General features: G+C 40.0%; 1 protein-coding gene across 12 annotated transcripts in view; it reads right to left on the bottom strand.

Moving 5' to 3' along the window:
- Window positions 1-209: 209 nt before the first annotated feature.
- ADAM22 (ADAM metallopeptidase domain 22) overlaps window positions 210-20,822 on the bottom strand; it is a 242,575-nt gene continuing 221,962 nt past the window's right edge. For 3 of the 12 annotated variants that reach the window (XM_047849785.1, XM_047849787.1, XM_047849786.1), the window contains 3 exons: window positions 19,091-19,201; window positions 10,925-11,048; window positions 210-6,657 (listed from right to left, as the gene is read on the bottom strand). In XM_047849785.1, coding sequence (XP_047705741.1) covers window positions 6,529-6,657; window positions 10,925-11,048; window positions 19,091-19,201 — 364 coding nt within the window. In that variant the 3' untranslated portion in view covers window positions 210-6,528. Of the gene's footprint in view, window positions 6,731-10,924; window positions 11,049-16,794; window positions 16,882-19,090; window positions 19,202-20,822 lie in introns of all 12 variants that reach the window. The other 9 variants (XM_047849791.1, XM_047849792.1, XM_047849793.1 and 6 more) reach the window with 5 other exon arrangements.

Below are 20,822 nucleotides of genomic sequence, written 5' to 3'. Positions count from 1 at the left end.
ATTCAGGAAACAGATCCATGTTAGGGTCAGAGAGGAAGTGCTTATGAGGCAAGGCAAGTGGATAACGGGAGACTCCACCTGTCACTCAGCTGAGGAAACTGTCCAACAAAGTGAGCAACCAGGCTTTGCTACAGGATCTCTGTACTTCTCATGCTTCTGAAAGAGAAACCACGATCGGGAGAAAAAACAGGATTAAAGGGAGTCAGGCATCAAAATAACATAAAATCTTTTATTGAAAGTCACTTTATTGATGTTACAATGAGAGTAACATAGAAAACTGTGGTATCTTTTTAGCTTCAGAAGTGAATACAAATAAAATTGTGCCAGAAATTTGAACCTCAAGTTACAGTGACCTTTAAAAACAGTTAAGGTTTTTGTATACCTACAATATAAGAACAACTTGATTAATTTGAACAGCCATAAAACACATCACACTTGCTCAGGAAAGCAGTTGCCATAAACATTTCAGTTGGTGATTGCCAAAACCCAATTTTTAAAATAGCTTAAGACCTGAAGTGCAGAGGAGCAGAGAGAATATATTAAAATGAAGCCAATCTTAGGTATATACACAGGATTACCTGGTTACCAAAAGTGAAATCATGCTGATAACACTTCCCCACGAAGTGGCTTCCACTATCTGTAGATGGACATCACCCCTTAAGATGATGGTTGTGGAAAACACTAGCGCAGACCTACCTTGGCTAACATATAAGCTGCTATGTTTAGTTAGAATGCCCAGTTCCTAAAAGAAGTTGTCTTTTTGGGATGCTAGATTGGAGGGGTAAGTCTCTTCCAGCAAGTTTAAAAAGGACATACGTGCTTAGTTATCCTGAATAAACCTTTTGTTAAGCACTTTAGAAGTTAGTGTTAAAAAAAAAAAAAAGTTTCCCATATAAAATAAAGGTGTTGGGTCATTTTTACCCATTAAAAAGACTGGCTGTAGAATCACAGATTTTGTGCTAGATTAGAAAAGAAAGTGGGGTTTCTAATCAGGCAGTGATAAACATGTATAATTTAGCAAGAACTCTTGTATCATAACTGAATAAATTATTAATTCATATCAGCACTTTCCATAATGTGTTATCTGGTATAACTTAGCACCGCTATGTTTAAAGATTTGGGGGCTATTTGCATTACTTTAGAGTTTGACCATTACAACACAAAAAATCCACATCTGACACTTTTTTAACTTGAGAGGAAAATGTCCTTTTCTTCATAAACTCTCTGAAAACTTTACTGATGATTTTCTAAGTGCATTATCTTAAGATTGCTAGTCTCATTGTATGCCTTTTTGTAAAAAAAAGAAAAGAAAAAAAAAAGCCACCCTACATTTTCCCTGGTTTTGATTTTAAGGATACCTAAAAACATGAAATAATGGTGCCCTGGAGCAAAACTCTGCCAGCCTTGAAGTACGTCTCCATTCAATACAGGTTTTATGAACAATTCAATAGGGACACACTGAGCAACGGTGACAGGCCCAACATGTACTGGGCCCATAAAGTATTTATAGAGCCAACACTCAGTAAAACTGCAAAGTATACCAGACTGTCGTAGGCACTCGGCCCCTCTGTCCCCACCACACCCCCAGTGATCACCTTCTGCACACCTGGCTTCTGGGTTCATGTGTGTCTCCATTCTGCTCCTGTGTCAAGACTAAATACCCCGTGACCTCCCAAGGCTCACTACTTTCTATCCCCCCTCCATCCTGAAATATACCCGAGGACCAATCTCTTAGTGACTTCTAAATGTTGCATAATCCATGCCCAGTTGCCAGTGAGAGAAGACTAAAGGTGCCTCTCTTCCTCCTATTCTTCACCCTGTGGTTCTCCCCAGTGCCAGTTTAGCCAAGAAGGGACTTACCTCCATGACAGTGAGGAGAAAAGGGCTGGCAAGCTACTGAAGAGGAGTAGGAAGGGTTTGGAAGCATCTCTCAGACTCCGTAGGGAGGATGCTTACTGTTTGTCAGGCCCTGGAGATAAAGGACAAAAATGCCAGGCAGGTTTTTGTTTTTGAAGGTTTTGCTTTTCTACTTATAAACTGAACCAGATGGTGCTCCATGTTAGGGGCTCTGACAAAGCCATGAATAAAACATGAAGAGAAATACTATGCCCTGATTTCTAAAGTCCTGCTGTATCTTCGTTTGATGAACATCTGGGAAAGCTCCTCTCAGAATTAAAGGCACCTGCCTGCACAGCATATGCTATCAGCATGTGCCCAGAGTTCTAGCACATGCGGCTGTGTACGTGTGCACACACGCATACAGACACCCAGATCGTGGGCTGCTGCCTCTTAACGGATTCATAAGAGCAGTCTGGGCTCCTCACAATCCAACAGGGGAAGCTGTTTATGAAAGTGCTTAGTGCTCCTATGCCAGGAGGAAACGTGCTGCATCCAAAATCAGAACAGTTTTTATCCATTCAGAAAATAACTGAGGGGAAAAACAAACAACAAAAAAAAAATTAACAAGCCTCAAATTAAGCCCTATTCCACAGAAATATCTGCCTTTTATGTATTTCAAGCTAGTAGAATGAGAAATTCACCTTGACTCCATTGAACAACAACGAAAATGTGCATAGCAGTTTTAGGGGAAAACGAAAGCGAAAGGAAAAGAACCATCAGGACCCTGAAATGTAGATGTTATGCCGCCAGTGGAAGTCAGAACATTTCATGAAAAACTGATGGCAACTTACCAAGTTGGTAGGATGGAATTTATAATACGCTGCCCAAGGGGGCGCCCTTGACAGCAGCTGGCAGTGGTGTCCTAGTCAGGCTGTGGCAGCAAGCGGCTGGCCACCCTTCGTTCCTTCAGTCCACTGAGTGCCACATCTCGGCACTGCCAGCTACTCAGTATCCTCCCAATAAGCTACCCTTCCTTTACGTTTAAGTAAAATAAAGTAAAATAGTCTTCTCTTTAGGTAAGGATTTATTATGTTGAATAACATGAGGAAACATTAAAACACTATAAGTTAAAGTAGAAGTACATGACAACAGGAAATGAAGAATGGGTGACATAAACACGCTTGATTTCGTAAAGGAGGGCATAAAAATACCGCATTTCCTCCAGCCCATAGGTAACTAAAAAGTAAAGAACAAAGTCCAAAAAAGCAAAAGGTAAAGAGATCTGGGACAACTGACAGTTTAAATTATGCAAATTTTCAAGGGAATCAACAACAACAACAACAACAACAACAACAGAAACGTAAGGCTGTGACGAAAATCAAACATAAATAGTCCTTTTCGGGAAGTGCACAAAAGATCTAATTTTATCAACAACTTCTTTTAGAAACCCTATCCATCTTATGCACAAAAATCTATACCAGACTGACTTTATATATAAAGACAATTTTAAAAGCCTTTTTAAAGCCAGGGGAAAAAGAAACTAGTATCACTTAATAAAGCACCTATCTCAAGTATTTTTGGCATTTCAACCCTACATTTACTTTATTAGTCAAAAATTTTTAAAGAACAGCCCTGGGTTTCTTTAAACTATAGAGCAACTAAGGTAAACTGAAGGCCCTCACTATGCTGTGCTGTTTGAGTGGGTTCCTTTCCACAGACTGCACGTGACCTAGGATCACTTTCCAGCTGAGGGACTCCTGAGGAGGACGCTACTTCCTGACTAAAGAAAGAGTTGGCTGGACACAGACCGGTAAGTCTGACCTCAGTTCCTTCAGGGGCTCCCTCTTACCCCCACCCCCTTGTTATCATTCTTAATAAAGAGATTTCAATGTTTAAGTCAGAGTTTGCTATACTGCAATGTCTATGGACAAATGGACCATTGCAGGCAGCACGGTTGTCAATCTGAAGTTTTATCTATGCAAAAAACTTTAGAAAGAAAGAAAAAGGCATACAATGGAACAGAAAGGCCAATGAACCACTCTTCTCTGCTTGGCATCAGAGTTCTGTAATTGACTGGGGGCTATAAATATTAGTTGCGTGACACAAACCACTCTGATGACCTCAAAGTTCCTCTCCAAAATATATTAAAAAGTTCTAATGCTGTGCTTGTGTTTAGTGCCATAGGTCCATTTTCCTGTTTCAGTGGATGAAAAGTCATAAATATTTAGATTTAATACATCTAAATACCAACCATGAGTACCCGTATAGGTATTTCTCAAAAGTATCCACTAAGATTATAAACTTGTCAGAGAATTCTGCAAATGGCTGTAAGAATGTTCAAACATTCTTAGGCAGATACCCAGAACAGAACATTAAAGCTACCATAAAATCATAATCTTCCTGCAAATAAAACAAATGCTTTTCATTCAGTTCCACCTGAAGGTTATTATCAAGGAGCCTGACTATAAATAACTATGCCTTACAAAAGACATGTTACAATGACTTTTACTTGAAATAATAATTTTCATGTAAAAATAATTGAGAAAGTAAGGAAAGTGTATGGGAGGGAATCTGTTGACAAGTAGCTCCCCATTTGTAAATTCTTTCAAATTAGGGTTTATGTAACCATAACTAGGAAGCATATTTACACAAGGTACCTTACATTCAAATCTATAAACTCTTTTATAGTCAAAATAAATCTTATAACATTAGCATTTTATACACTCAATACCAGAAAATATTCAGTGCACATTAAAGTGATCTTGGTCAAAAGCCACTTTATTTGCTACATCTTTAAATCTGTCTGCCCTCCTGCCCTTCATTTGAGCTACATGGCATCGTCACCCAACACTCACCCAAATCTTAATCTGATGGATCATTTCATTGTAGTATCGACAATCACATCCCTTCCTGTCATGAAAAATGCCATTTACAAACACTTTATAGTTTTGAGTGATTAAATTTCTTGTCAAACATTTTCAAAGACTTTCAGAAGAGAGGTCCGTTACAGAAGACAAAAACCATAGAATATAAAATACTGCCTCTAACATGGCCCTGCAGTTTGGGCATCTAAGATGACTATATGTGAAGATGAAATGGATTTTGACCATGGACACTACTGGGAGAGATCAAATTTAGGAGAATATTTCTGAAATCTTGTCTGCAGATTCCATTCCTCTCAAGAAAAAGGAAAGAAAATGAGGAAATTCAGAAGTACTCTTCACATCAAAGCATTGGATTGATCCCATCAATTTCGGAGTTCACTAGAGTAGTCTTTCCCAGGGAAGTTTTCTTTTAGAATGACAGAGCTGCGTTGTAACAGCTATCCAACTTTGGTTTTAAAGAAGGGACTTTAACATAGATTTCTCACTTTTCTATGGATTAAAAAAAAAAAGTTCAAAACGTCAGATCTTTTCCCCTGCCAGCTGTTTGGGTAACTTCACAGTTGCCGCACACTTGTGGCTTTAGGTTTCTTCTAACCCTCTGTGGCCCGTTGAGGCTTCCCGCCCAGTTAGTAGAACCTCCATCACCTTGCTTCCACATCAGTGCAGAATGACCTGTTGGACTCACATCCTACTGATGATAAATATCCTTGATAAACAGTGTAAAAGTTGGTTTTATTAAAACAAGCTATTCATCTTACAGATAAAGGTAGCTAAAAAGTTTTGTCAAAGAACAAAAATTGAGGCCACAAAGGGTTAGAGTGTCGGCAAGTCGGAAGCTATCAATGTATCAGGGGCCCCGGTCTCACGTGTCTTTGGTACACTTGCTTAAGGTCAGCAGGACGTGCTGCTGAGGGGCTCACGGGCCTCCAGAGTGAGACTAGGCGTGCTCTGATACTGAAAGACAACAGCTGCCGAGGCAGACACTGGCTGGAGGACTCCCAGGGAGCAGCCATCAGCTTCAGAGTGAGTGCCTGGAGGCCGGAGACTGGCTACACTACTGAGCTCCTGCCCCAGCCAATGTGGAAGCCCCAGATTTGCTGGGCATTTTCTTCTCTGGTTCGATTAATCACTCAAGAAAACTGCCTCCAGGCTGTGCACAGCTTAAAGGGATATCACAGGTTTTGGAGGACAAATACCAATTACGGAGAGAGACACTTAGGGCACTGACCACTATATTTACAACATCATCTGTTTATCATCTTTAAAGACCATTTGATGGATGATGACGATGTGCCTGTTACTGATTATTTTTAGGCATTTGGCAAAATACACTTGTGTGTTAACAGTTGCTTTTTTTATTTTAAAAATGTTTACATATGTACAATTGTCCTTGTATGCTGATATAAATATGAAAAGTAAAAAAACAAAAATAAAGATACATGTTTCGAGTAAGCATATGGGATATTGGCCTCTCAAGCTTTAAAGTCCTGCAGAAAAATCCTATATGCCTTAGCCCTGCATGCTAGTTTCTATTATGGGATGTTGTTTCCTTAAATGTAGAAAGCAATAAACAGAAGCTTCATGCACATAGCATTACTGTCTACAATGAGGATGTGCTTCAGAATGTCAGTTCTGAGTCCACTATTGTCCCTTAGGAAACTTGCTACATTTGGGTCATGAGTTAATTTTAGTGAGATTTCTACATGTATCTGTCATGCGGATTATCCATTAACATACCGGTACCTTTATTTTTCCATGTTATAGTGTAACATTTCAGTAGTTCTTTTCATGGTTCAGTTAAATCCTAAGCCAATGACAAAAAGAAAATGGTATCCAGACGTGAGACTCGGCTTCCTCTCCTCTGTGGCATCTCAGAGGGTCTGTATTGTCTGAAGAGCAGATAGATTTGCAGTGATTCCGTGAGGCTGGGTTTCTATAAAAGTTGAAGTAAACAGTTTTGATGTATCACATGTAAACAGTGGATCTTAAATGGATGTCTCCCATAGCTGCACAACAGAGAAAAGCAAAATTGCACATTATGAAAGCAGGAAAACAGGCATATTTTTTTTAATGTTTATTTGAGAGAGAGAGAGAGAGAGAGAGAGAGAGAGAGAGCATGAGCAGGGGAGGAGCAGAGAGAGAGGGAGACACAGAATCAGAAGCAGGTTCCAGGCTCCACGCTGTCAGCACAGACCCCTATGTGGGGCTCAAACCCACGAGCCGTGAGATCATAACCTGAGCTGAAGTCAGATGCTTTACTGAGCCATCCAAGTGCACTGGAAACAGGCCTATTCTGAGCTATGAAGATGAAAAAGATGAAAAAGAGTTGGTGATTCCATCCATACTTATGTGGTTGTAGAAGCACACTCTTAAGACATCTAATGAATGGATAAAATAAATGCTCTAATTTTTAGCTTTCTCCTTCCTCTAAACCTGTGTTTCAATCTTGTTAGCAATTGCCACCTTTTAATACCAAACCCGTCACATCTTCATTTACTGTTACTCAAAAATTTGAATAGATTAAATATTATGTCTCGAATGAAATAAAATAATTTAAAATATTATTTTTTTAAATCATATATACACTACTTTTCCCCAAGATTCTGATATGGCCTTCTAGAGTAGTGGTTCTCGACCCACCTGCACATTTCAGTGATCTGAGGAGGTTTTAAAAATCCTACTGCCCAGGCCACTCATCAGACCAACTAACTCAAAATCTCTCTGGGTCTCTGGGTGGGATTCAGGCATCAGCATAATCTAGAAGCCCTTCAAACAATTCCCATGTACAGCCAGTACTGAGAAGTACTGACCTCGGGAAAGTGTGATTCCATCAATACCACTACGACCCACTTAGAAATCACTGCTGTGGGCCTATGACCAGGCCATCAGCTCTCCAAATCCATCACTGTCTCCTAGAAAATTGTCCTTTCCCAGGAAACAAAGCACCCATGGCATGATGTCAATTCCTTACTTCCCTTACCTCTTCCCCTCCTTACCTCTCCCACCAGTTCTGTACACTGTCCTGTTCATATCTAATTTCTACAGCATTCAGTAATTGCTTTAATGGACTATAAACAACTTTGGAATGATCAAATATGAATGCAACTCAGCTCACCAGAGTGGCTAATTAAAAAAAAGAAGAAGATGACGACAACGACGAAGAAGACCTGGCTGATAAAATATTGCTTCCAGGCAATATGATTTGGGTACACTTTTATAAACATGAACAAAGAAAGTCTAGAGACCAGTGTGACTTAAGTTACATCCAAATTAATCCAAATTCCATTTTTACTGAAATCTAGAGCATGTCATTGTATACCTAATGAGATTCTGGGACAGAAGAAGGAGAAACGGCTAAGTGACTATGTGGATGTTTCTACGTAGGTTCCCTATATAACAGGTTCTCTTGAATCTTCATGGAAATCTTGTTCTCAGTAGTCACGTTGGCTACTCCACAAAGACTATGGTAGAGCCGCCTGTGTTCTCCCCCTTTGGAGGACAAATCTCTCAACTCTAAGGATGTTTGTGTGTGTGAATGACCCCTGTTGGTGGAGAATAGTGAAAATGAATGGTTAAACAGGACGTTTGCCGGGTAAGAACATCTGGATTGACACTCAGATGATGGTATGGAGTGGTAAAGGGTTCAGGCTTAAGCTTCAGTGAGTCCAGTTTTCTCTCAAATGGTTAAGAAAATTAGTGACAGCTTGCAGAAAGGGGATCAGAGGGATGACACTGGTGGGACACTGGTGGAACCTGAAGATCACCATCATCCCAGTGAGGAAAAAGGAGCGAAGAATTTTGCAAGTCATCACTTTTAGGAACAGACATGACTATGGCCGTTTCTAATTTCTAGATGACTATAATGGAGGGGTTGCTGGTAAAAAAGATCTGCTTGTTTGATACTCCCCAGCCCTCCAAGGCAGCCCAGAGATGGGGGCTGCCTATTCTGCAGGATTCTGCTATGTGCTCATGTGGATGTTCATGGTGAACGGAGCCATGGGCCTTTCACACTGTCCCCGGGGTTACAGTCTTCACTGTCGCCCCATTCATCCCAGGGAAGAGGCCACGAGCCGAGCCGGCCATGTCCTCTGGGGAGCTGTCATTTTCAGGGCTTTCCTGTGGGAACAATAACCTGCACCCTGGCATGACAACAGCTGAGAGAATATCCGCAAGTAGACAGAGCAAAACAGCAATGTAAACAATTTATCAGAGGTAAAAAGTAGGGTGTTATACTTTGACAATTCTCTGAGGAAGGATGACAGCCTTGGATTTCTTTACCACATACTCGTGTCATGGACAACTGGATGCCTATTAACGATTCTGTTTTTTACAGCCAGAAAGCTGAGGGCTGGGAATCGGAATTTTCTTCTTCCTTTCCATCTTTTACCATTACCCATATGAACATGGGAAGCTAACTTGTCACTCACGTAATTCACAAACCACCACTGCTTGGTTTTAAAGTCTTTTTGATCATAGTAATCTAATCTGCTTTTAGCGAGTTTTCTTACTGACTGTGAGTGGATCGAGTTAAAATTTGAATGATTCGTGTATACCTTGAACCCCATTACTTAAGCCATCAAAGAGGCTCTGAAATATCTTTCTACACCAAAAAACCTAGGAACCCGAGACCCACTAGCAGATAAATCTGCCCGGGCTTTTAAAGCTCCATTTTTTTTTTTTTATTTTATTGCAAAATTATTTCTGAAAAGATCAACATTACACTGTAACTGACCACAACAGAACTTGGATACCAATAAAAGTAATTATTCTTTAGTTATATCTCTCATTTAAGCCTCTCTGAGGGCCAGTCTGCCTCTCTAAATTCGACTACCTCTCAAATTTCACATAATGGATGTATTCTGGGAATACTGTGAGGCTGAGCAGAATCATAATTAAAGTTATAAAAGAGGACTCAGTATTTAAGGAAACTTCTGGCACACCTGAAGCTAATATAACACTGCAGACAGTACTAAATTATATTACTAGATTATAGTAATATATTACTTCATTTAAAAAATAAAGTAGAAAGGAATTGGTTCTTCTATGTGAAGACCGAATGACAAATTAAAGAAAAAAAGTAAATAAATAAATAATAAATAAAACTTATGGTTAACCATATTTTTATATAATCAGTTCTTATGTGTTTTTAAATATGGCTTTTTAGGGGTGCCTGGGTGGCTCAGTTCGTTAATTGCCTGACTTCAGCTCAGGTCATGATCTCCCTGTCCATGAGTTTGAGCCCTGAGTCAGGCTCTGTGCTGACAGCTCAGAGCCTGGAGCTGGCTTTGGATTCCGTTGCCTCTGTCTCTCTTTATCCCTCCCCCATTTGTGCGCTCTTTCTCTATCTCTCTCTCTCTCAAAAATAAATAAACGTTAAAAAAGTAAAATAAATCTGGCTTTTTAAAATATAAGAGGTTGCTAAGTTTTACCATACCCATTGCCATATTTTTTTAATATTAGAGATTTTCTTTTTTTTTTAATTTTTTTTTAACATTTTATTTATTTTTGAGACAGGGAGAGACAGAGCATGAACAGGGGAGGGTCAGAGAGAGGGAGACACAGAATCTGAAGCAGGCTCCAGGCTCTGAGCTGTCAGCCCAGAGCCTGACGCGGGGCTCGAACTCACGGACCGCGAGATCATGACCTGAGCTGAAGTCGGCCGCTTAACTGACTGAGCCACCCAGGCGCCCCAATATTAGAGATTTTCATATGTATCAAAATTCCACCCTGCCTCTAAGCCACTGGTCTAACTTTCTGTCACAGGTTCTGATTTCTAAAGTCCTATTGGGTATTATCAGCCAGTAAAAGGCCTGAGTAAGCAAATTAGGCATGAAGATGAGGCTAGTTTATTTCATCTCTGGCATTTCCAGGTATATTAAAAAACTGATAAAAACAAAACACATTCTGTTTTGTTTATTCCAGGCTGTCATATAGAAGCTACGAAGTATAATAAAAGATATAAATACATAGCAATGAATGATTAAAACATACCAAATATCACTAGAATTAATTCAGTAATTAAACTCATTTGCAAATATAAATCTGAGCCCCAAACCCCAAGAATCTTCTATTTTTCAATGGAATCTTGAAAATCTTCCCCCCCTTTTTTTTATAAAGAAGGAAAAACAGCTCTCTCCTTTAAAGCATGAACTCATAGATAAACGATAATGACTGAGGCTATTAGTGTATATTCCACATACCCTGGCACTTTGTCGGTTCACTTTCTTCTCTTCATCAGGAAGTGGAGGCATTGGGTATGGGTATTTTCTGCTGGAGGCAATAGACCCAGTTGATGAAGAAGGAGACTTGGCAGGAGATAGAGTCCTGAGATGTTGAGAACACATGGAATAAATACTATGTGACTGCCTAACATCTCTTTCAAATATCTGAAAAGTAGGTTCAAAACAATCCCTCTGATTGCAATTTTCATAGGCCACTACTGCAAAGGTTTAACTACTGGGAGATTCTCTGTTCTTCACAACACTGGAATGCTGGAATTTTATTTTCCTAATGTCATAACTGCAATGGATTATTTAAATGTTAGCACACAGAATCAGACTCTTCAACTAGAAAAGCCAATCATGAAGTTTCCTATAGAATAGATAAAAAGCTAAAATGGAGAAGGGGCAAAATTATTCTAAGAGCTCAATAATGGTAAATTAAATGTACAACATAGGAATATTCTGCCTTGTTTTTACCACTTAATGTAAAAAGTGTTTTAGTACAGTAATTCCAATTATATTTTTAAGTTCTGAAAATACAATACAATTGATACATTTATTAGTTGCTAAGTCACACACCAGTTTACACATAACTCATGCATTCAGAGGCCAGTGTGTTAGTTGTGAAAGAACAAAGGCAAATAGAGGGGTTTTAATAATAAATTAGTAAACATGCAAGCAGTAAGGAGTGCAGAGTTCCAGCCAAACAACGAGTCTGATGAGAACATACAAAAATGGTCTGATCAGTCCCTACAATCAGCACTTCTGGACAGGGAGGGTTTTGTGCCACAGAAGTAGATCTTGCTAACTCATGTAGGGTGTACTTGTCATGCTAATAAGGTGGCTACACTTTAGTGACTGGAATTTTACTGAAACGAACACAAAACACAAATACCCTTCCTATTTAGATAACGTGTATTATCTCCATCATGAAGACATTCCGTATGAAAGATACGCATGAGTTGTGATGTATTCTGCTCTTCTGTATTCTGCCTGTGCAGTGGTAATATGTGTGACTAGGCTGAGCTCACAGGAAGTGCCCACATCTGTTATCTTGTCTTCAAAGTAAAAAAACAAAAACAAAAACAAAAAAACAGCTGAGAGTTTGTTCACTTACACTGTATCAAAGGGAAACAGATGTGCTGATTCAGCAGTACCTATCCATTCACAAATGTTACCACTCCACATCTATGACTGCTCAGCTCCCAGTGCCTAGTGGCTGTGAGCCACACCGCTGAAGTGGTTACACAGCCACGTCAGAGCACAGGTATTATTGCCGCAGGAGGCACCTCACCTGCTGGGGGGGGACTGACAGCCTGGGAGTGTCAGCAGCAGGGTGGTGCTGGGCAGGGGAAGATCCACTGCACCGCATGCAAAGGCATCAAGAGGGTTCTTCTTTCCCCCTTGTTGTAAATTTTGGTTCCCATCCATATATTACGCTTTGCTCTAGTTCTCCTGTAGTCTTCAAACCAGTTTCCATGTTATAGACACCAAATTCAAGCTGACGTTTGAAAATACTTTTTCCTACAAGTCCTGAGATTCAAGTGACCCTTCTTGCTCAATTGTAAGAATCAATACTGCTTTAACTTGCTTTTAATCTGTAACTCCTAACACTTCCTCTAGTTTTGGGAAATGTCCAGGACAAGTGTGAACTGGTCTAATGTTCTAGCAGTGTGAATAGTCACAATATCACAGATATTTGACTTCTCTTGTGCTGATGCTCCCCACTACAGAGCAGATGGGTAAAACTAAGAATACAAGTACTTCAAATCCTTCGAAAGACTATTAAGGCAGTGTATTACTACTGCATTTTTTTTCTAATGCAGAAATTAAGGATGTTTTTAATTTTAAGAAAACACTGCCAATATGACTATGACCTTTAAGAAACATATTCAGTGTGTGTAGAATGAGGAGAAGTTTTTGTATTTAGATATTTAAATACATATTTCTAAAACAAGGGATGTTAACCTGGGTTCAGATTTTTAGCCTAATCACTACTGGTAAGAAACCCAAGTTCAGGAAAGCTAGTCAGGTACACAAAGAAATAAATCTTGTTTACTTTAGGGGAACATGCAAAATGAGTCCTCTTCTTAACTTGCTACAGTGTGGATGTGTCCATAGCATGAGCTGTTAGCTTATAGCTTCACAGTCATGCCAGTCATTCACTTGGCCATGAGTCCAAATGACCAGCTCTACACACATACCAGGCCATCCCAATGAGGGGTGCTGGAATATTTCCTCCAAATATTTTTCCATGGCCAAAGCCAATGGTGAGTGAAAACAAAACATAAGATATTCTCCAGATCCCCCAAGAGATTGCATGTATACTTCCTCTCACATGAATACGCCAGCTAGCTGACACTTTGGACTGACCCTGAGGGGAAGAAAAGCCAAGCAGGATGGTTTTAGTAGGGGCAAGGGGCATCATGTCCTGGAGGTTGGGTGGTGTGTGACAGCATATTATTTTGAGGGGTTATTCGGCACCAGAATAGGAGTCAGAATAAGAGCAGAGAACAAAGTGGGGTAAATCAGCTTAGGGAAATAAAAGCAAACTAAAATTTTGTAACAAATGTCTAAAGAGAGATTTCTGCCTCCACGGTCTTTTCTGACCCTGGCTACTTGCCTGGTAGTTCCAATCTGGCATTTACTGAAAACCAGGCACTGGCCCAGCTCATTCACTTAGAAAGTAATCTTTGAACAAATGGTAATGATTATCATTACAGCATTTTAAAAAACCATAATAACCTTAATGGGTGCCATTTAAGGCTAAACAATGAATGTGTGCCTGTGTGCCCATGGATTGTGGTCTATCTTGGGGCCACAGGAGACTTGCTGGGCTTGCCTTTTGTAGACATGTCTGTAAGGCCACGCTGAGCTCAGTTCTGCCCTCCAGGAATGGCTGAAACCACACCAGTCACGTATGAGGGACACGGGTCCACCCTTACTCACTTGTCTTTGTTCAGATGCAAATTTTATATAATCCAGAAGGATTTATAATGTGTCCTAGGATAGAATTTAAGTAGTCACTATACCCCCTGCTATTCTTAAGTAATTACAGAGAAGTGGAAAGGGAACAGATTTTGGAGTCACAGCCAAGCTGATAATTCTGATTCTTATACTTAACTAGCTGTGCTACCCTGAGTTACTTGTTGTGTCTCAGTTTCCTCTATCCATAGAAAGGGAGTAAGAATGCCCAAATATCATGATGTGGTAAGAGATAAAGGTATATAGCAGGCACTCAATACAGGATAATTATTTCTGGTTTCTTTTCAGAGCTACTGCATTTTCCGTAAGATCATGGGACTCTGAGTAATCAAATGCATAATACTCCAGAGAAAAGATACCTGCTCAGAGCTTGGAAAGCACTGTCACCAACAGAACTGCCCCCAGGGTGTAGGTATGGGGAGATAATGCTCTTGTCCTGCTTGATGTGAGTGTATGCTGGCAACCATTTGAGCAACCAGTGTTGGATACAGAACTGCGTAAGGGAGCACAGCTGAGGCACTAGCATCACTCAAAACTTTTTGGCATTTGCTTTTCTCTTCATAGTGATGAGGATGTAGTATTTTAAATGCTGGGCTATACTTTGGACCAGTTTGTAGCACTCACAAAGTCCCCACTGCATTTTGATTAAGGATGCCACAAAGCCCACACCACATGGGTGATTAATAAAATGACCTTTGCCCCCATCGGTGTTTTGGCAGGAGAGGGAATCCCAAATAACCTGGTGACTGTTGAAGCATATCTGAGCTTAAGCACAGGGCTGGCAAAGCATAAGCCAAAGTGTGAATGCACTTCGGCCCTCTATGTAAGGACTGGCTTGGACGGAGGGTGGATGAAATTCTCTCTGTTGTGTTAGAATCACTGTGCTAAAAGCTCTGGGGCATCTTCGATTATTCATGACTTTCACAAAAATTGTGCATTGGTTTTCAGGTCCTACCAACATAATGCTTATTAATCCTAAAATGAGAGTTACATTATAAACCTCCACTGGATTTTATCTAGCCTTTAAATACAAATACGGACTTTAATAATTAATTCATAATGTTGCCATCCACCGTGGGAGGTGACACCTAATTCTAAAAGAGGAGATAAAGAAACCCTCTAAAATTGCCCTCGCAGCTTTGCACGTGCAACCAGGGGTGCTAAAGCATTTCCCCATCCAAATTGCGTTTAGTCATGCAGCTTCTGGGCAGACCTGGGTGCTGATTTTAAGAAATGTGAACTCTTCTCTGGGAGCCACATCAACTACTCAGCTGACCCAGGGGAGGTGAAACAACTCTTCCGGGGTACCATTTCACAAATTAGTGTTGCAAAGATGCTAGGTCCATTTAGGGATAAAAGTCCTAGCCCATATGCGACCAAAGTCATTCTGTTTGGGTTCCATGGCTGATACAAATTACAATCTGCCCACAAGCCTGAGGAAGATAGACAGGAGAAATAGGACTGCAGGTGAGCCAAGATTCCAAATAACATTCAAAATAATCTTACCTGTCTTCCTGACGCTGGCCATCTTGAGAGCTACAGGTGAGGGTGGGATGTTTGAATGTGAGTGTATGTGTATGAGGTTCAGTGTGAGAAAGTGGTAAAAGCAGAGGAACAGGGCAGAAGGGAAAGATGGGGTATAAAAGCAGGATATATTGTTGTGAGCAGGCAGGGTTATGCTTTCCTTGGGGCATATGCAAATGTATGGATCAAAATAAAATGCAAGTAGGTCTAATCATTTTCTCAAACTATACATGTCTAAACTAAATGGTACACTGGAAGAGAAAGTCCACCTTATATGGGTGCTGAGAGTTAAACACACGTACATATTTTGATATCTATTAAATGCTGACCCAAGTCATGGCAAAAAGTAATCTGAAAGCTAATTGTGTTCAGAAGAGGTCGTAATTGAGTCCATATTTCTTCTTTACATTAGTTGTCCACAAAGTAGTCAGATATAAACTGGACATTTACCTCTAGGAAATCACTTTGGTATTAGAAAGAGTGAAAAAATGCCATTAAGAGAGCTCTTGGAAATTCTCTCTGACCTCTGACGTTAGATTGAGCTACAGTGGATTGAGTAAATTCTAGAGTTTCTAAAATGTAGGGATACTCTGCTCTTCTGTGAACCAAGAACATGTTTTCAGTCTGCTTCCTGCTCTGTCTGAAGCGTTATACAACAAGCATTCTACCAGCATAAAAAGTGCCTTGAATGTTTTGTTGCAAATCTGTAAAGTACTTCTCGGCACTGCCCTTGTCTGGGAGCAAACGGTTGTACTGAAAATGAAACGTAAATTCATCCAATCTACTCTCTTGTGGTCAAGATTCTCTGGATAATTTTAAGTTCCATTAAATCACTGGTGTTACTCGAAGTAAAATTCCACTACATTTCATTTAGTTTCTTTTCATGTTTTCCCTTAAGTTTTCTCGTACGCACTATGCACTCTTAAGGCAGTAAGTAGGAAAAATGCACTATGAAACTGCTAAATTCTAGACATTAAATTGTTCAGGTTAATAGTGCTTCTTTATTAGTGGAAAGTATGTTTCATGCCCACAGAACACTACATAGCATAAAATGAAGATAAAGCTACTAAAAAAGCTCAAGATGGTGATGGGGACATGCACTAAACGGCAACCCTTTCAAATGGCTTCATTTGAAACATTCAGGAAAAAAAAACAAAAAACAAAAAACTAGACTTGCTCACGAAGCCAGAAACAGAGATCAAAAGGCAGCAAATAAACAAGGACCCTTTCCACCTATGGGAACTTGTATTGGGAGATACAAGATAGAGAGCCAGTCACACTACAGTATTTGTATGTGCTGGGAGAGTTTGAAAAGGATATAAAATTAATTTATAAAATACCTAAAGTATGGTCCTTCAGTGTTTTTATTCACATCTTCTACCCACTTAGCTACATTATAGTCTCTTTTGAACCATGGGTTTAAATACCTGCAGAAAGCAATGGAAGGAACAAAGAAAGCAGAACAAGATAGAAAATCTGAAAATACACAGCACAAGCTTAGCAAGGATGTTCTTCACCCTCCAAATGCAAGTGACTATGGCAAATAAACCAGGATGGATGTTGGGTGATTATGAGGCAGTCTGTACAATGACATGAGAATAAACTCAGCTACAACAAGGCTCGAGGCATTCTAGAATGTATTCAACATTGCAGGGAAAATCTTTCCAGTGGTTTCCCCAAGTGGATCAGAAGCGGCCTTCCAATCATAGTACTGTCAGTAATCTCATTCACCCACCTCCAAAGTGGCTTTTTCCAGGCCACCTCTCATTTGGTTCCTTGGTTTTCAAATGATAACGATGCTTTTTGAGAATATTCAGATGGCTGCAATTCCAACCTGGTGTTTGGGTATATAATGCCCCAAGAACAATTAAAAGGAGCAAAGTTCTCTTTCCAGTATGAAAAAAAGACTTTACAAGCCTTGGTCTCACGGTCTCACTCCAGACAGCAGATCCTAAGCTGGAGTTAACAAAGATAGGTGCCTCAGCCGGCTCTATCAAGAGCAGACAGGGCCCCTGCTCTTCTGATCCTGGAACCCCAAAACACATTAAGTGTGGTCCAAACAGGCCTGCACGACCTTTAAGTTGGGCTCCGCAATTTTAGTTGTAGCTGCAAAACTCCTTCCTTTTCTTCATGCACTCCAGACTAAAGTGTTCATGTTTCCATTAGCAAATGGACCTCAGAAGTTGCCTTCTGAGTGTCTGATCATGAACTTGTGTGAGTGACTGCCAGAGGATACTAATGACCTTAATTAGCATTTCCATGATGGATCTGGCAAAGTCTCCATCAGAATTACTGTGCAAAGGAAAATGTGAAAAGGTGGTAAAACTGGGAGTCCAAGTCTGTTTTTGTTTCTGGGGGGTTTCCCCCGCCCCCCCCACTAGAGTTTTCTTTGATTTTTACTCAGGGAGCCAAGCAAAAACACATCCTCTTTAGAATGTGCCCTTGTAAAATAAATACAGATTCAACAAATTCGGTGTTGGAATCATTTGCAGGTTCTACTGAGTTTTCTCATTTAAAAAGTAACTCCTAGAGATACTATAGATTACGAAGATGCAAGCTCCATCAAATTTTGCAAGTCATTTGGAAACAAACCAAGGGAAAGGTAAAATACACTATTTGGGGTTAAACTTTGCTTCTTTCTACCATGTTTGGTTTCAGTTTGTAAATACACTTAAATCATGACATTTCCAGACATATAAACAAAAGTAGATTACTTTTTCCATAGTCCTTTCCTCATTTTTAGCTATAACCAATGAAGTTCCCTCCTAAGAGAAGGGTTTGGTTGCCTTTTATGGCTGTAAGACCATTTTTGCTAAGACAGTGTTCCCTGACTCAGGAACAATTTCACACTAGTTTTGCCTTTAGCCACAATCATTGCCAACTTGCACTTTTCACAGAGATAGCCAATTAAAACTTGCATAAAAATTTCCACCGAGACTTTGAACAAAAAGAAAATGTCAAAAAGCAAGTGCAGCCACAGATGAAGGCTAGTGAATGCTCTGGCCTGGGGAAAACCGTAGAAAAAGCCCATGCAGCTGTTATCAGGTGAAACATAGCCACACAGCAAACTGAGTCACCCACAGGCAGCTTCCAGGAGGAGACGTGTGTTCCTTTCACTGACAATCTTAGAAGCTCAAAGGACTGACGCCATGGCTGTTCCATGATACCTACAGCTACATGGCTTGGCTTGTACATGATGGACCTTTTCTTCCATTTCAAGGAGCATCTCAGAAGGCTGTGATCACTTCACTAGAGGTCACTGAAGAGAGCTCTCAAAGGTTGTTCCTTCTGGGGATCTGCCCGTTAAAGTGTCTTCAAAGTGGGCTTCCTAGCATCTCTAGGTGGCGGTGGTGGAAGTGATGAGAGTTTATCAAACCGCTATAAACCTGCCTATGTGGCTTGACTTGGCTTGTAGCGCAACATGCAAAAAAATGCGTTAGACAGGGTAGGAGAGCTCTTTGTGTTCTCCAGGATGGAAAGCCAGAGGAAAATTAGCTTGTGCTGGCTGGACCAGGACCATGTCCAAGCAGACATTGGGGGTCAGTCAGAGATCAAATGACCCCGTTCTCAGCCAAGGAAGGGACTAGGAGGGAGATTAAGTGGCAGCCCAGAATGAAGGGGCAGGTGGAGACTGACCTGTGATCCAGACTCCCTGTCTGGGGGCTGTCAGAGCCCCCTGGGCTTATGCCTTGGGATGGGACTGTCTGGGCGAGGGAGTGCCCAGGCTCAGGTGCTTGGGGCTCCCTCCTGTAAAAACACAATATATAATACAAAGTCTAAGCCAAAACCTTCTTTTCACAGCATGTACAACAGTGAGGAAGATGCAAAAACGTTGAGTGTCAAAACAATACAATAAACAAGGACATTTTATGTTGTTAATTAGTAGGGTATGCATTTGTGGTGAATGCTTTAATTCATGTCCTGATGTTTTATCATCCCTGGGGATGATGGGTACTAAAGGGGATGTGGAAATAATGAACCTGATGATACCTTTTAACCTAAAAAATAAAAAAAAGGTATGTTTGTCTGTGGTCATTCTGCTCCTCTTATAGTCCCACAAATTATATTGTTGTATCAGAAGCAAGAGGGATTATTTAACGAATATGGAAAGGTATAAAAAATGACTGTCAATGTAATTCCTAAGATGCTACGTATTAGGATTCCTTTTAAGAAAAAACAAAATATGTATGTATATAGTGCCCATACAACAAGGTATGTGAGAATAGTGGTAAACTTCACAGGCTTGGTTCCATTTAATTAATATGAGTCATGTAACCCAAATGCAGAAAGTGAAAAATCTGAGGGAGTCATTACTACTTTTTCTCACAAAGGTGATTCCACTATGATGTCTTATTAAATATTATAGTGTTATCTCACAGGCAAGAGATTTATTAAGGGCTATCTAGTATTATAATTTTTATCATATGATATGAGCGGGAATTCTACAGAAAAATTGTTCAAAGTAAGTGACTGCACTAGCAAATATTGTATGAATCTTGCTAAACACCAAGTGCTGTTTGGGTCCTAAACACATAGCTTTACTATGATGTTGATCTATTTCCACTTGGGAGTTTTCAAAGCCTTATTATAGGAAATATCATTAAAACGCTAACCAGCACACAAAGGAAGTTCTGAAAAACACTTGACAGTTTTATCTGTATTCTTGTGAGCAACTGAGATGAGCTAAGGAGCTCTTACCAGGTGACCTCATGCAAAACAAATCAAACAACATTCCAAGAAGAGTTTATCCACAATGAGCCCTTAAAGCATCCAAGCGCTTTGGGAAATGTTTAAGATAAACTCTAACAGATTAGTTATTTATGATGGAGTTCTATGATGCCATTCTGGACCATGCAATGGTATCACTTAAACCTATATTTTGTTTCTAAGGTAAAGTGCCCTCTAGCAAACTTTGACAAGCCACTTACAAGACAATACCATCAGCAGGAAGGTCCAAATTTCAGGGCACTGTTATTATTCCTGGACTGAAAAAGGCAGGGTATATGATGGAAAAGCTAACATAAGTTTCTGACAAGCAGTTAACAAATACCTGCTATTCAGATTTTTAAAGTATTACGGCATGAAGAAGCAATAGTGATCCTGAAAACAATAACTAGCACTATAGTGAGAAATAAGTTAAAAAAAAAAAAAAAACTTTAGGTAGGTCAAAAAAGTACGGTTAATGAAAACCTGGTGGCAAGGAAGTTCCAGAAGCATACCAAGGGTGTGTTTTATTCCTCGACGTCAGGTTTGAGGAAGCTTACTTTTGCTGTACTTTCTTAAGTGAAGAAACAAACAAAAACAGTGCATGGTGTTTACCTCATTAGAAGTAACTTTAAATGTAACTTGTGATCCCACCCCCCACTTA

This window comes from Prionailurus viverrinus, chromosome A2 (assembly GCF_022837055.1).
Source record: "Prionailurus viverrinus isolate Anna chromosome A2, UM_Priviv_1.0, whole genome shotgun sequence".
Taxonomy (NCBI): domain Eukaryota; kingdom Metazoa; phylum Chordata; class Mammalia; order Carnivora; family Felidae; genus Prionailurus; species Prionailurus viverrinus.
Note: the sequence above shows the minus strand (reverse complement) of the source record. Positions and strands in the feature narration are given on the sequence as shown.